The 15,565-nt window shown below is 63.0% G+C and overlaps 2 protein-coding genes and 1 long non-coding RNA gene across 4 annotated transcripts in view; 1 reads left to right on the top strand and 2 right to left on the bottom strand.

The window, feature by feature from the left end:
* MED24 (mediator complex subunit 24) overlaps positions 1 to 15,565 on the top strand; it is a 206,253-nt gene that overhangs the window by 101,268 nt on the left and 89,420 nt on the right. The gene's annotated exons all lie outside the window — the stretch shown is intronic.
* Positions 6,464 to 15,565, bottom strand: part of THRA (thyroid hormone receptor alpha) — a 40,816-nt gene continuing 31,714 nt past the window's right edge. Inside the window, exons 4-10 of one of the 2 annotated variants that reach the window (XM_050934795.1) lie at positions 15,104 to 15,165; positions 13,302 to 13,402; positions 12,661 to 12,808; positions 12,119 to 12,324; positions 10,510 to 10,656; positions 9,976 to 10,234; positions 6,464 to 7,220 (exon numbers count right to left, since the gene is read on the bottom strand). In XM_050934795.1, the coding sequence (XP_050790752.1) occupies positions 6,970 to 7,220; positions 9,976 to 10,234; positions 10,510 to 10,656; positions 12,119 to 12,324; positions 12,661 to 12,808; positions 13,302 to 13,402; positions 15,104 to 15,165 (1,174 nt within the window). In that variant the 3' untranslated portion in view covers positions 6,464 to 6,969. Of the gene's footprint in view, positions 7,221 to 9,975; positions 10,235 to 10,509; positions 10,657 to 12,118; positions 12,325 to 12,660; positions 12,809 to 13,301; positions 13,403 to 15,103; positions 15,369 to 15,565 lie in introns of those variants that run through there. The other variant, XM_050934794.1, reaches the window with a different exon arrangement.
* Positions 7,582 to 8,075, bottom strand: LOC127040539 (uncharacterized). The gene is made up of 3 exons (XR_007771458.1): positions 8,003 to 8,075; positions 7,886 to 7,934; positions 7,582 to 7,645 (listed from the first exon to the last, which is right to left on the bottom strand). It is a non-coding gene; the product is annotated as an uncharacterized LOC127040539 (long non-coding RNA).

Genomic DNA, 15,565 nt, shown 5'->3' with positions numbered 1-15,565 from the left:
ATTACCATAAAAATATCTTTCTTTAAAATCCTGACCAAAAACACAAAGGGTTTAAAATCGCACGTCACAGACACTGTGATTGTCATGTACAGCAGCAGCTCTCTGCCGCCCAGCCCCCTCCCTCGTGGGGCACGGGGGAGGGTAAGGAGGGTGGTCTCACCTCCCTGTCCCCCAAGCCCCCGTCCCCCCAATGCACAGAGACCCATACGCCGACATACATTCAGTAACTCCTGCCACTGCCCTTCCACACTGCCACAGCTGCGAGAGCCACAATGCATAGTACATGGGGTGGGGGGGAGGCCCCCCTCGATGACTGGACACAGTAGGGAAGGACCCCTCCCCCCCAGAGCGCCAAGCGAGTTCACTGTCTCTAGAGATGGGCTGGATTTGAAGCTGCTCCCCATTCCCCCTGCAATGCTACGGGGGGGTGGGGGTGGGAGGGAGGTACCCAGTCCAGAAGCTAGGAGGTATGTGCTTGGTGACCAAATACTGGGGAGGGGGCCCACAGGCTGCCTCTGGCAGGGAGCTGGGGGGGCGGGGGTGTCATAGCACAGCCTGCCCGATGGGGAGCTGGGCTGGGGGGCCTCTGGGAGCAGAGACGGGGAGAGATAGCATCACTGGACGTGCAACTGCAACAGAGACCAACAGATATGAGACGGAGCCGCCCTGGGGGGAGCAGCTGGACATGGCCACAGCCAGCAGGGGGCAGCATGGACCCCAGCCACAAACGGGGTGTAACGCGAGGGTGGGGTCCCATTGTGCACGCGTGTGTGTGTGTGTGTGCCCGGTGTGTGTGCGCACGCAGGTGGCTGGCACTGAACCTGTCCCCCAGGAGTGAAGTCGCGGCCCCCACTGCTGGGGGTCGTTTTACACAAGACAAGCCCCCTGCCCCCCCCAACATGTCTGAGCCCTGAATGCCTGAGGCCCCCTCTGAGCAATTATTGTGGGGGGTAGCCTGGAGGCCCCCCTGGGGAATGGATTTGTCTGAAGACTCCTGCAGACTCTCCGCCCCTTTGAAACGGTGGGAAGAGGGGAGGTTGTGGGGGTAGGGGTGGTTTTAGCTGGTGTACCCCCCCAGGCCGAGCCCCCCCTCCCAGGCTGGCTGGCTGGCTGTGGGGCTGAAGCACAGCTCCTGAGGGGGGGAGCATGGGGGCATGATTGTCCTCTCTGCACCTCCAAGGAGCTGCCCTGCCTGAGCCCTGGGGCTGGGGGGGGTCTCAGCGGGGGCGCAGGGATACGTAGGTGTAGCACAAACACTACAGCGTGCAGCACCCCCCGGTGCATACACACGCCTGCTCACACCCGAGCCCCAAGGAGATCGACGCTGGCTGGCCAAGGGGAGCAGGCCACGGCGGGTGGTGGAGGGGCTGGGGCAGCCGACGGGGCGCCCGGCCGGGAAAGTTGCGATGAGAAGAGAAGAAATGGCGCAGAGCAGCAAGTGTGTCAGGTTAGCGGTCAGATGCATGTGCAATCAGACACGTGTCCAGACCTGGGCGCAGACATGCACTCAGGCTTGCACACGCAAACTCTCAGATGCACGTTTATTTGCACAAATGGGCACGTGCAAAGATGCACACCACATGTGCAAACAGGCATGCGCACGCACACGGTTTGCAATGGGGACCAGGCCAGTGGCCCAGCCCTTCCACCACCCTAAGCAGGACCCTGTCAAGGCCCTGCCCTTTGCCCCCCTGAGGGTCTGGACACTGTTTCCTTGAGCAGTGGGGAGACCGGCTCCCCCTGTCCCCTAGGCCTTCGGCACCACCTCCACCAGGGTCAGGCCGCAGAAGCAGGCCAGAACCATGCAACCTGCTTTGCTCATGGGCACAGGGAGCCTAGGCCTATGCCAGGCTAGCGGGAGTGGGGGAAGGGGCTGGCTGAGGGGGGTCTCATACCAGGGGAGGGGCAGGGTGGGCCAAATTTAGAGTCTCCCTCGACTGCTACCTGTGGGCAGCCAGGCCCTTCCAGCTCTGTGCATTAGTGTTTGGGCATCAGGCTTGGCTGAAGGCCCTGGCAGCTGGCACAGCCCCCAGCCAGGGACCTGGTCACCTTGCAGACACCCCCGTAGCCTCCTCCCCTCCCCATGCTCAGAGACCAAAACAACCGGCAGGACGGCGGGGACGGGAGGCTGAAGATTTCTGATCCTCCCCCACCAAACCCTATTTCCTAGACAAGCTGCTCAGCAGAGCTGAGGTAAGCAAGGCAGCGTGTTTCCTCAGGGTGGGGACTTCACAGTTTTCCTAGGAGCTTAAGACATTGTGCACCAAGAGTGCAAGGAGACAAGGTCACACACACACACACACACACACCCACCCACCCCGCAATCAGCAGCCCCGTTGTCACTGAACTGACATGCCCAATGCCGGAGCCTGCATGGAGCAAGCAGCTGCAGAGCGTGGCAGGGGAAGGGGCACGGGGTGGCAGGGATGGCGGAGCAGCACCCACGCTGGGCTGTGTCATAGGGGGGACAGTGGGGTGGGGGAACAGTCGCTATCTGTCCCCCCCAAACACCCACTCCTAAGCACTACCCCACAGCGTTCCTGCCATCAGGAACTCGCTGACTGCAGCTTGAATGGGGGAGTGGGGGGCCTGGGAGGGGCAGGAGAGCTTGCAGGAGTCTCAACTTCTCCATGGGTTTATAGGGAGGCCCCAGAATCAGAACCACCTCCCCAACGCTGTGGGGGTTTGGATCAGAACCAGCCTTTCGCCCGGGCTTTGCAGAAATCAAAACCAGCCCTGACTTGACCCATTTTTAGCCCCCTTCCTCTGGCCCAGACCAGGAACAGGTGAAGATGCTGCGCCTGTCACCAGCCTTGTGCCAGCCGCTCGGTGCTGAGCCGGAGCACTGACAGGCGGGGAAGAGACTGCCGGGTTCTGAAGCCAATTGCCAGTCCCAAGCATTCAAACAGGAGCTGTTTTATTAACTCATCCAATTTGGGTCCCTTTTCCTTGCCCTCCAAGCTGCACTCGCTTCCTGGTTTCTAGCCTTTCTCGGCAACCACCAGAGAGAAAAATCTTTTTTTTTTTTGTTTTTAAATGAAAGCTGAAGTTTTCCCCAATCCCATGACTCCGGGAGCTGGGCTTTACAAAAAGCATCACCCAGTGGGAGGAGAGCTGGCAATGCTGAGTAATGAGCCAAGACGCTGCAGCTCACACACCCAGGGGAAGGCGGGACAGATTACAGAAGGCTGGGGAAACGTGCTCCTTCCTATATTTACAGAATAGGCCACGGCTCCAAGCAGGCAGCACCCATGCCTGGGCCCAGGTTTCCCACGGAGCCTGTGACACTGGATGCATGTTGGGTGCTCAGATTGTTTGAAAACCTGGGCCCTTTGTGGATGCCGGGCCCTCGCATCTCCATCTCTCCCAAACATGGGTTGCTCCGGGAACATACTACAACAGGCGAGGCTAATACCAAAGGGGGCTGCAAACTCCCGCCCCCAAATCAACTCCTTCCATGGCCGCTGCTGGCTCCGGCGCCCTGGTCACAACGCTAACGGAACAGCCCCTCGGCCTACGCCCACCAAGTCCGGGGTCACGGCGGTGGCTGGGCTCCTGTCCAGCACCCCAAGCATGACGTCGGCCAAGCGCTATCCGACCAAACCAACCACAAAAGGTTTGTGTGTTTTTTTTTAAATAACCCGTAAAAAGATTTTTTTTAATTAAAAAAATTTATATATATAATTATATATATATATATATATATATTAGCTTAAATCGGAGCGGCGTTACCCCTGCAGTGGCTCTCCTCACCCGGACCTGAACCTTAAACGGTACATTCAGAATAAGCCGATCCCCCGCCCACGATCCCTGTTGGCCTCTCGACTGAGGTAAGAAAAAGAAAATTCACGCTCTAAACCGAGTAAGAAAAAGCTTAAAAACTAACTCCCCCCACTGGATATTGACGTAGATGGATAGATACAAATACCCGGCGCACATCATCGGCTGGGGGTTTGCTGACAGACAGCTGGGGAAACGGGGGGGCGTGTGTGGGGGTGGCAAAGCGTGGCTGACTACCAGTAAGTGCCTCCTACAGGCAGGGGTGAGTGAGTGCAGCTTCTCCGCACAAGGAGTGAAATTGAAAAGTCCAGAAAGCCTGACGCCCTTTGGGCCTTAGATCTGCTCCCCGGCGGTTTAAATTCCTTTACGATTGTTTCCCCCCGCACCAAGGAAAGAAAAGGAGCAGAAAGGGAGGAGCCAGGCGGGCCGCAGCCCACGGGCTGGCTAAGTGCAGAGGCACAGGCAGCTCCTTGCTAGAAGCACCGCTTTGCTCTCGGCTGAGGCTCAGTTCTGCTGGTTCAGCTTTAAGGATGGGTGGTGCCGGCGTCCCCCCCTCCCATGGCTGCTGTCAGGCTGCGGGGGTGGGCAGGGTGGGTTATTCCATTGCCTCGGGTCTAGCCCCCAAACGGCGGTGCCGTGAACTCGCCCGCGCTGGGGAAGCCGCATCGGCCAACGGAGGGTTAAACACATGGTCCCGGCCAAGCCGTGATCGGAGACGCGTGGGTGGCTCCCCGGGGCTGAGCCGGGTCGAAACACGCCTGCCACTCGGATGTGACATGTCTCCTATGGCTCGTGCTTTCCCAGTGCGGGTGGGCCCCGGGCTGGGGCCGTGAGGGGTGACGGTGGGCGAGGGGGATCCCCGGGCACAGCAGGGAGTGCACACCCCACCCTGGTGATCACGAGGCCCTGGCTGTTGGAGGAATCGGGGCGGGGGCTGGGAGAGGGATCAGGGCGGGTAGACAACCATGAAGAGACCCCGGGCCCCGTACAACGCAGCTGCCCCGGCTTGGCCTGTCCCTAGCTCCCCCCCACGCCTAGAAAGGGCAGACGCCTCAGCTCGGACTCCCGGCCCCTGTGCCCAATAAGTGCCATGTTCCAGGGCTCCCCAATGCCCCCTGCCTCATGGAGAATCAAGGCTTTGAGGTGGTGAGGCGAGCTAGGCACTGGGATGGCAGTGCCGGCTGGGACGGCATAGCCGGGGGACAGGACAGCGCATGCTGCAGGCCAATACCGAGCAGACGACTGACAGCGTTAGTGCAGTGAGCGGCGGCAGGGAGGGGGCTGTCCTGTGGAAAGCGCGTGCCCATTAAAAGTGTGGGCCCCATGGGGAGCGGCATGGGTGGGGCTCAGCACACGTCCTCCCTGGCTCCTTGCTGAGCGAGGGGTTCTCCTGGGGGCACATGACCAGAGCAGATGTTCCCTGCCCTGGGGGTATCAGAGACAGACAGGCCACTGGAGGGGCAGGGACCTGGCAGAAGGAGCCGCCCAGGCAGAGTTGGTTGGAACATAAGGAGCTTCCCCAAAGAATATGACAACTTTTTGGCAAAATATTAAAACCCGAAATATTTCCATTCAAAATGGCACTGCACTGCCTGATGGGAGTTGTAGTTCAGATGTCTCATGTTCCCATTCTCCTTTGGGGCTGGTTTCTTGGGCTGGACTCCATCCCACAGTGACTTTCCTTGGGCAGGGGGTGCCCCATGGGAGCCTCTGCCCATGGTGCATCATGGGAGATGGAGTCCAACCAGAGAGTCCATCCCATAGAGATGAATGGGAGCTCAAGGCCCCCCAACCACAACTCCCAAGAGGCACGACGGCACCATTGTGAATTCAGCTCTTTCGGTTTTCTGGTGTTTGTTCCGTCAACAAAGCATCAAAACTTTCCACGCGGAGTAGACTCTGCATGGAAAACCAAATTGTCCCATGAGAGCCAGTTTAGAGCCAATGTTTTCGACCAGCTCTTATCTTCCCCCTGCCCCCTCTCAGCACAGCCCCCAACCCCTGCGGGCTGGAGCCTCTCTCCCATGCCCACTGCTGCCTCGCCTTCGGGAAAGTGTTGGAACTACGGCTCTCGGCAGGCGCCTGCACTGGGGGAGAGGCGGGTGTGCTGGGGGGGTTGGGGTATCAGGACAGACCTGCCCGCCCCATCCAGCCTAAGAGGTAGATGGGCCGAAGTGGCGGGTTCTTGGGGGGGGAGGGGAGGCGGGGAGAGGGCAAGCGACCTGACAGCCCAACCTCGGAGCCCCGATTCTGCAGTGTAGCAGGGAGCTGACATTCTCCGGTGGTCCTATCCTGCAACCCTGGCATGGGGGTCAGCTGGCACCCTGGCTTCGCGCCCTGTAGTTCGATGGGAAATCGAGGCACCCCTGGGAATCTAACCAGCGACTTCCCGCTGGAGTTTCGTCTTTTAATAAAAAAAAAGTGCATTTGTCATTTACGCTCGGCTCCATGGCCCGAACCCCTCCTCTAACCTCACCTCTAACCTCTCCCTGTGCCCGGGTTCTCTCCTCTAATAATTTAATAGCTTTTCTCTTCTCAAAGTGCAGTTAGTTAATATTTTAGCCTCTCAGGGAGGGAATAAATGCTAAAAAGAACAAAAACAAAACCACCTAAGGAAATAATAAAGGAAACAAACACTCTGACGTCTGGGACTGTCCTGTGCAAACAAACAAAATTCATAACGTCCGTGGAACGAGAGAGGTTTATTTGGGGGGAGCCATGAGGTGCCAGCTGAGCCCAGTGCCAGGGAGGTGATGGGACGGAGAATTCTATGAGTGGGGGGGTTCTTCCTGCAGTTGGGTTGAAACCAGGGCTATGTATCCACCCCCCCAGCATCCCCATAACTGAGGGGTTCAGAGGAAAGGAGATCCAGGTTCCACTTATCCTCCCCCGCTACTCCAAATCCAACTCCTGCGCCCCCCACCCCCAAAAGCTCATGTTTTGTGTGGTTTTTGAAAAGTGTTGCCCCTCCCCCCCACCCCGACAGCAGCCCCCCCATGGTCCCACCCCCTCCGCGGGGGTGGGGGTGGTGGTGTCGGCGCTGCTGGGTGACACCCACGCGCAATATTTAGAAAAACAAACCAAAACGAAAAAGAACCAAGTAAAACGTGTCCAGGAGGGGCTGGGGGCGGGGCTCTCGTCCGAGTCCTGGCCCCGCCCCCTCGCCCCCTCCCCTCCCCTCCCCCCGCCCTAGACTTCCTGATCCTCGAAGACCTCGAGGAAGAGGGGTGGGAAGAGCTCGGTGGGGCACTCCACCTTCATGTGCAGGAAGCGGCTGGCGTGGCAGGCGCCGATCATGCGCAGGTCGGTCACCTTCATCAGCAGCTTGGGCCAGAAGTGGGGAATGTTGTGTTTGCGATAGTTGATGTAGTGTTCGAACGCCAGCAGGTAGGTCTCCTGGCACTTCTCGATCTTCTCCACCCGCAACAGCCCGGTGCGGTCTGCGGGCGGGACGGGCGGGCGTCAGCGGGGGCCGGGGGCAACGCAGCCTCCGCCCGAGGGGCTAGCCCCACGGCTGCCCTCCGTGCCTATCGCTAGCTACCTGCCGCCTCCATCCAACCCCGCATCGCATCGTGCCCCCTTCTACCCACCCCTCCCCACCGCTAGCTACCTGCCACCTCCATCCAACCTGCATCGCATCGTGCCCCCTCCTACCCACCCCTCCCCACCGCTAGCTACCTGCCACCTCCATCCAACCTGCATCGCATCGTGCCCCCTCCTACCCACCCCTCCCCACCGCTAGCTACCTGCCACCTCCATCCAACCCCTGCATCGCATCGTGCCCCCTTCTACCCACCCCTCCCCACCGCTAGCTACCTGCCGCCTCCATCCAACCCGCATCGCATCGAGCCCCCTCTACCCACCCCTCCCCACCGCTAGCTACCTGCCGCCTCCATCCAACCCGCATCGCATCGTGCCCCCTTCTACCCACCCCTCCCCACCGCTAGCTACCTGCCGCCTCCATCCAACCCGCATCACATCGTGCCCCCTTCTACCCACCCCTCCCCACCGCTAGCTACCTGCCGCCTCCATCCAACCCGCATCACATCGTGCCCCCTTCTACCCACCCCTCCCCACCGCTAGCTACCTGCCGCCTCCATCCAACCCGCATCGCATCGAGTCCCCTCTACCCACCCCTCCCCACCGCTAGCTACCTGCTGCCTCCATCGAACCCGCATCGCATCGTGCCCCCTTCTACCCACCCCTCCCCACCGCTAGCTACCTGCCGCCTCCATCCAACCCGCATCGCATCGAGCCCCCTCTACCCACCCCTCCCCACCGCTAGCTACCTGCCGCCTCCATCCAATCCGCATCGCATCGAGTCCCCTTCTACCCACCCCTCCCCACCGCTAGCTACCTGCTGCCTCCATCCAACCCGCATCGCATCGTGCCCCCTTCTACCCACCCCTCCCCACCGCTAGCTACCTGCCGCCTCCATCCAACCCGCATCGCATCGAGTCCCCTTCTACCCACCCCTCCCCACCGCTAGCTACCTGCTGCCTCCATCCAACCCGCATCGCATCGTGCCCCCTTCTACCCACCCCTCCCCACTGCTAGCTACCTGCCGCCTCCATCCAACCCCACATCACATCGTGCCCCCTTCTACCCACCCCTCCCCATCGCTAGCTACCTGCCGCCTCCATCCAACCCCTGCATCGCATCGTGCCCCCTTCTACCCACCCCTCCCCACCGCTAGCTACCTGCCGCCTCCATCCAACCCCTGCATCGCATCGTGCCCCCTTCTACCCACCCTCCCTCCCCATTGCTAGCTACCCGCCCCCTCCATCCAACCCCTGCATCGCATCAAGCCCCCTCTACCCACCCTCCCTCCCCATTGCTAGCTACCTGCCGCCTCCATCCAACCCCGCATCGCATCGTGCCCCCTTCTACCCACCCTCCCTCCCCATTGCTAGCTACCTGCCCCCTCCATCCAACCCCGCATCGCATCGTGCCCCCTTCTACCCACCCCTCCCTCCCCATTGCTAGCTACCCACCCCCTCCCTCCAACCCCTACATCACATGGAGTCCCCTCTACCCACCCTTCCCCACTGCTAGCTACCTGCCGCCTCCATCCAACCCCGCATCGCATCGTGCCCCCTTCTACCCACCCTCCCTTCCCATTGCTAGCTACCCGCCCCCTCCCTCCAACCCCTGCTCTGCATCGAGCCCCCTCTATCCACCCCTCCGTGCCTATGGCTAGCTATCCACCCCCTCCCTCCAACCCCTGCTCCACATCATGCCCCCTTCTACTCACCCCTCCCTCCCCATTGCTAGCTACCCGCCCCCTCCCTCCAACCCCTGCTCCGCATCAAGCCCCCTCTATCCACCCCTCCGTGCCTATGGCTAGCTATCCACCCCCTCCCTCCAACCCCTGCTCCACATCGAGCCCCCTCTATCCACCCCTCCATGCCTATGGCTAGCTATCCGCCCCCTCCCTCCAACCCCTGCTCCACATCGAGCCCCCTCTATCCACCCCTCCCTCCCCATTGCTAGCTACCCGGCCCCTCGCTCCAACCCCTGCTCTGCATCGAGTCCCCTCTACTCACCCCTCCCCATCACTAGCTACCCGCCCCCTCCATCCAACCCCCCCACCGCATCCCGCCCCCTCTGTCTATCTCTCCCTCCCCACCTCTTCCCTTGTGCTCCTCCAACCCCCCCAATGACCTACCTACCCATCGCCCCCCCTTTCTGGCTATTCAGTCCCATTATTACTCCTGTACCCCTCCACCCCATAAATACTCCTTTATCCGTTCAACTCCACAACTACTCACTATCTACCCCTCCCTGCACCCCACTTCTCCCTGCCCCCATCTAGCCCCACCATGACCCTCCGTCTCCAGCTCTCTCTGAAACCCGAGCAACAGCTCTGGCTCTGGGCTCCCTGGGGGCTTTGTCTCCTGCGCCCCAGGCCTCTCCCCTGGCACTCTTAGTGGGCACCAGCAGCGGGCGCTTCACCCTCCCTACAGACCCTGAGCTGGTGCATCCCCGCTGCGAGCACATGGGGACCCCAGCAAGGGAAGCTGATGGGGGGAGGGAGGCTGTGGAGATCTCAGCTGAGCTCACAGGGGGAGGAAGGAACCGCCCCCTACCCCCATGGGCAGCATCGGCCATGTGGCCTGGTGCATGATGGGAATATCCCTCCCTAGCAGCAGGTCCCAGTGGGTGAGGGGGCGGCCGCCCCCCGCTGGCCCTTACCTGAGGACATGAGCAGCACGGCTTGGAGCAGCGCAACCTCCGTGTCGTCCAGGTTGAAGGCGGAGAGCGACTTGCCCAGGTCGAAGATGGCGTCGGACACCACGCCCAGCCCGCCGTTCTTCAGCTGCTCCCGCTTGACAGCCATCTCGCCGCTCAGCGTCAGCGTCTCGCTCTCGGGGTCATAGCGCACGGCCGCCCGCAGCGACATGATCTCCATGCAGCAGCCCTTCAGCAGGATGATCTGGTCCTCGCAAGGCAGCTGCCGGGGAGGAGCCAGGGTCAGACACGGGCTTGGCTGCCCCATGCTCCGCCCACTTCCTCCTTGGACTCCGCCCCCGGGCCCTGCCCTGCCCCTCCCCCTCCCCCTCTCCCCCTGCTTTTAACCCCCTCTCAGTCCTAGGGTCTCTGTCTCCCAACCTGTCTCCCCTCCCCCACCGACCACCCTCCCCCTTCCCCCTGCTTCTAACTCCCCTCTCTGCCCCCCCAAACCATCTCCCCTCCCCTGCCAACCACCCTCCCCCTGCCCCCGCCTACCTCTGAAAACATGGGCAGTTTTTTGGCAAAGTCCACCACGCGGGTGATGGCCGGGGTAATGATTTTTGTAAACTCGCTGAACGCCTCCAGGTCGACCTTGTCCCCGTCGGGCATGGAGGCCATGGGTGATTGGCCAATGTCCTCGGGCTGTGGGGAAGGCCGGGACAGCCTGTCAGGGAGCCGGCCCGCCGAGCGTGCTGCCTGGACCCCTGTCCCCAGCCTCCTCCCTGTGTGAGCTCCCACTGCCCCCACCCTGGAAGAGGGGAAGGGGCTCAGGGCTCCTCCTCTTGGGCCCCAGGCAGGCTGGGGGGAGAGCAGCCTTGTGGCCAGGTCAGGGGAGAGGCGAGGGGGGGCAGGGTAAGAGAGGGAGCCGTTCGGCCAGGGCACAGAGCTGGTCAGTGAACCCAGGAGTCCTGGCACCCTCTCCCATGGCACTAAGGGGCTGTGGCCAGGAGAGGGAGCCCCCTCAGCAGACACACCCTGGCTGGCGCGGGAGGGGGCTGTGGGACACCCGTCTCCCCACTCAGAGATGTGCCCTTCACTCACCCACACGAGGCAGCATTAACCCCTTGGCAGCTGGAGGGGCCGGTGGTGAGGCAGGACCTGGGCACGCACGAGCCTTTTGGAGGGGGGCTGGGTTTTCTCCTGCTTGCTCCCTGGGGGACCCATCGTTCTCCTTTGCTGCAGGTTCTGGGGTTAGCCTCTGCCCACCCCGTCTGCGCTCCAGCGAGACCCCTGGGCACTGCCCCGCAGCCAGCACCAGAACCTGAATGGAACTGGGCTCGTACTCCAGGGTGTTGTTGGGGAGAGAACCCAGGAGTCCTAGCTCCCAGTCCCCACTCCCAAGCCACCGGACCCAGCCTAGGTCAGCAGAGTCGGGAGGGTGCCCCCATCTGGCAGCACTTTTGGTGACAGACGTCTAAAATGAGTTTGCTGAGTCTCAGCCCAGTTCCCAACGGCTGCATCCTGAGACCTCCCCTCTAACCTGACTGACCCAAATCAGCTCCTGGGCTCAGCAAAGGCTGAGTAGGGCACAGAGCCGGAGGGTCGCCCTGCCCCCATGATGGAGGATGGATGGGTCACAGGCGCCTCGCAGAGCCAGGGGGAGAGGACGGGCTCAGGTTAGTGCTCTATGATTTGTCACCCATTTGGAGAGGACAGTGTCGTGCCACCAGATTTCTAATGGGCCCATCACCATGGTCTCTAGGCTCTGAGTCCAACGTAGAGGGACGGCACTCCCACACCAGAAGGGGAGCAGGATGGGTCCCACACACGGGCTGCACAGGCCACAGAGCACAGGGGTGGGATCAAAGTGTCCCCCACAAACTGCCAGCCCCTTGCAGCAGTGTGACGGCTCTGGGCACCAGGGAGGGCCATGTGCTCAAGCGGGCATTGCACAGTGGGCCAGGGCCCGTGAGCACGTGAACGTGCGTGTGCGTGACTGCGGCTTGCACGCCTGCGAGGGAGCATATGGGCATGGCTTGCCCGTGGTGCAGGTGCGAGTCCATGCTCCAGGACCGTGGCTTGCCCCCAGGGTGCGCAGGCGGACAGGCAGGGCGTGCGCGCTGCGGGCAGGGCGGGGCGAGGCGGGACAGGGCGGGGCGCTCACCAGGAATTTCCGCTTCTGTTTCCAGTGGCTGCCCTGGGCGTTGGTGCTGCGATGCGCCTCCGTCACCACGTGGATCAGCTCCCACTCCTCGGCGCTGGGCTCCGGGCGGTGCTGCAGGGTCTTGATCATCTCCTCCTTGCGCCGCCGCTCCCGGTTCTCCTCGATCAGCTTCCGCTTGGCTACCCGCTTGGAGTCATCCAGCACCACTGGGGGCAGCACGCAGAGGGGGCGGGGCGTGAATACATGTCACTGTCTCACACGTGCAAGCCCACCCCTCCGGCATTAACCCCTTGCTGCCCTTGCGGCTGCCCCCCCGCCCCCTGGCTTGTGGCTGGAAGAGGGGGGCCAGCAGTGGAGGCGGGTCTGGGGTCCCCTTCCCCGGCAGGCACCGCCCTGGGGAAACGGCCCCCAGACAGGCCTGTAAGCAGGGACTGCAGTGGCTGCTCCAATACCGAGCGAGTGAGCCTGGCCATGCACTGCCTCCCCCGGCCCTTGGCCCCAGGGACCCCCCAGCCGCTGGCTGCCCCCCTCCCCCCGCTTACAGTCCATGGCCATGCCCACGGCGATGCATTTCTTGAAGCGGCAGAGCTGGCACTGGTTGCGGGTGATCTTGTCGATGACACAGCTGCCATCGTACTTGCAGGAGTAGGTCGGGTGCAGGTTCTTCTGGATGGTCCGTCGGAAAAAACCCTGCGGGGAGCAGGACGGGTCCCAGTGAGAGACAGCCCTGAACCCATCCACCCACCCCCCTGGAAAGGCAGGTGCAGAGGGAGTCCCAGTGCAGCCCCACAGGCTCCCAAACAGGGTCAGGGCTGGTATTGTGGGGATGACTCTCCCGGCACAGGGGTGCAGCCACCTCTGGGGTGCAGCACGGCAAGAGTTACGTGGCAGGTTAGAACAGGAAGTGACGGAGGAGCCTGTGACCTCCTCCAACGTCACCACAGCTCCCCTGCCCCAGAGGGGAGAGCGCCCCAGTGAGCCTCCCGCAGCACTGCGCCCCCTAGCTCAGTGATAGGAAGGCGCCCCCTACTGAGCCCCCCCAGAGGTCTCCCCTCCACATTGAGACCAGGCTGAGCTCGAGAGTTCCCACAGCCTGGCTGTGCCCTAGACACCAGACACCTGCCTTGCCGGCTTGAGGAGCCCGCTGGCCCACAGGTGTGGGGGCGGCCGGGCTGCGTCTCACCTTGCAGCCCTCGCAGGTGATGCAGCGGTAGTGGTACCCGGTCGCCTTGTCACCGCACACGACACATTGTTCATCTTTGTCCAGGTAACTAGGGATGTACCCTGGGGAGAAGGGAGCCCGGAGGTTACAGCCCTGCGGAGCCAGCGCTCGGGGGAGAGAGGGAGCCCCACGGCTTGCAGGAAGCGGGTGTTGTGGCAGAGGAGTCTCCTGGCCCGGGACAGCTCCAGGGGTGTCAGGGACCCAGGCCCTGTGCCTGCAGGCAGGTGCCCCGGAGGGGGCGGCACATTCACTCAGCCAGACACCAGACGAGACTGTTCTGCTCCGTGCTGCAGCCCCAGGGCTCAGAGACTGGGGCCGGGCAGCACACAGGCAGGGAAGGACGCGAGTGGGGCAGGGTGTCACAGAGAATCGGGGCGAGCGCCGAGCAGTGGGCAGAGCTGAGGGCAGGCAGGCCCAGGGTGCAGAGCAGAGGCAATGCAGGCGTGTCCACCGGCTGCAGAGGAGCCAGCCAGCCAAAGCATGTTGCGCTCGGCAAGGCTGGGGACACAGAGAGAGATGCCCCCTGGGTTCAAGGGCACCTTGTTCTGCCAGGTGGGGACGCAAGCGGGCGGAGGGGGCAGCTCAGGTGGGGCCGGGTGCGGCTGGCGGTGCTGGGAGCAGCCAGGGTCTTGCATGGAAAATGCTGGACTCTGCAACCCAGGAACTTGACTCAGGAAACACAAATGTAGATGGGCACAGCGCCACCCTAAGCAGCCCGTGCCCTCCAATGCCATCCTCTCCAGCAGCCCCTCCACACTCCCCCCACGCACCCTCCCACGCCCCACACCAGCCCCTCCAAGCTCCTAAAAGCATCCAGCCCTGCTCCCATCTGCCCAGGGAGCTCTGCCAGCCCTGTCCCTGGGACAGGCCCCCCCATCACAGAGGTCGTGTTGTTTGCTGAGCCAGAGGCTTTATCTCCCGCCCGCAGGGCCCCACTGTCCAGCCTGCTGGAGCCGATACCCTGAGCTGCACTGGCCCAACCTCCCTGGGACTCGGAGCTGGGCCCGCCCCTGCACGTCAGGCCCTGACCTGACCCCGAGCCCCTCCCTAGGATGCTGTAGGGACGGATCTCCTGGGGTGGGGGCACCAAGCAGGGCAGGACCCTGCGTCCTCCTGGCCTGGACGCCAAGTGCCCTGGGAAGGGGGCCCTAACCCGCCTGTGGTGCCCTCCCAGCCTAGGCCAGGGCCCAGTGACGACGCCAAGAAGAAAACAGCTGCATGCCTGACCCATCAGCTGGGGCACAAGACAATGCCCTGGGGTGCTCGCAGCCTGTCCTGGGGGCAGGGGGACGGAACAGGCCCGGGGGCAATGGGGAGTGGGAATGGACAGGCCTGGCCTGGGGCTCGGGGGGGGGATGGAACAGGCCCGGGGGGAGTGGGGAGGGGGAATGGACAGGCCTGGCCTGGGGGCTTGGGGGGGGGATGGAACAGGCCCGGGGGGCAATGGGGGGGGGGAATGGTCAGGCCCGGCCTGGGGGCTGTGGGGGGACAGAACAGGCCCAGGGGGAGTGGGGAGTGGGAATGGACAGGCCTGGCCTGGGGCTCGGGGGGGATGGAACAGGCCCGGGGGGCAGTGGGGAGGGGGAATGGTCAGGCCTGGCCTGGGGGCTTGGGGGGGGGGATGGAACAGGCCCGGGGGGCAGTGGGGAGGGGGAATGGACAGGCCTGGCCTGGGGGCTGTGGGGGGACGGAACAGGCCTGGGAGGAGTGGGGATGGACAGGCCTGGCCTGGGGGCTGGCGGGGGACGAGCCAAACACGGTACCTGACATGCTGCTCTTCACCGAACATTGGCTGCTCTTTCTTTTGCGTTTCCCATCCAGCCACCTGCAGCAGAGCGAGAACAAGACCCGGTTAGTGGCTGCAGCGACGCCTCCCCCCGACGGGAGCTCCCCCGACAGGCAGGTCGCCCCTCCTGTCCCCATTGCACGGTCGGGCAAGCCGAGGCCCTGGGCAGCGACCCACAGGCCAGCCCCAGCTCAGGCTGCAGGTGCCAAGGGGCCGGCCAGGGGCAGCAACAGCCCATTATCTGGGAAAGCAGGGGAGATAAGGGGGCCTGGGAGGGCCAGGGGGAGGCTCTGAGCGCCCCCCCCTGCTTCCCTGCTCTGGGCCTCCTCCTCCCACCCACTGACTGACCTCCACCAGCCCTATAAGCCTGACACCACCCCGTCCCTCTAACCCCAACCCGCCCCCTAGCCCTGTATCTCCGACCCCGTCCCTCCAACCC

The sequence above is a fragment of the Gopherus flavomarginatus genome, chromosome 25 (genome assembly GCF_025201925.1).
Source record: "Gopherus flavomarginatus isolate rGopFla2 chromosome 25, rGopFla2.mat.asm, whole genome shotgun sequence".
Taxonomy (NCBI): Eukaryota; Metazoa; Chordata; order Testudines; family Testudinidae; genus Gopherus; species Gopherus flavomarginatus.
This window is presented reverse-complemented; position numbering and strand designations above follow the sequence as displayed.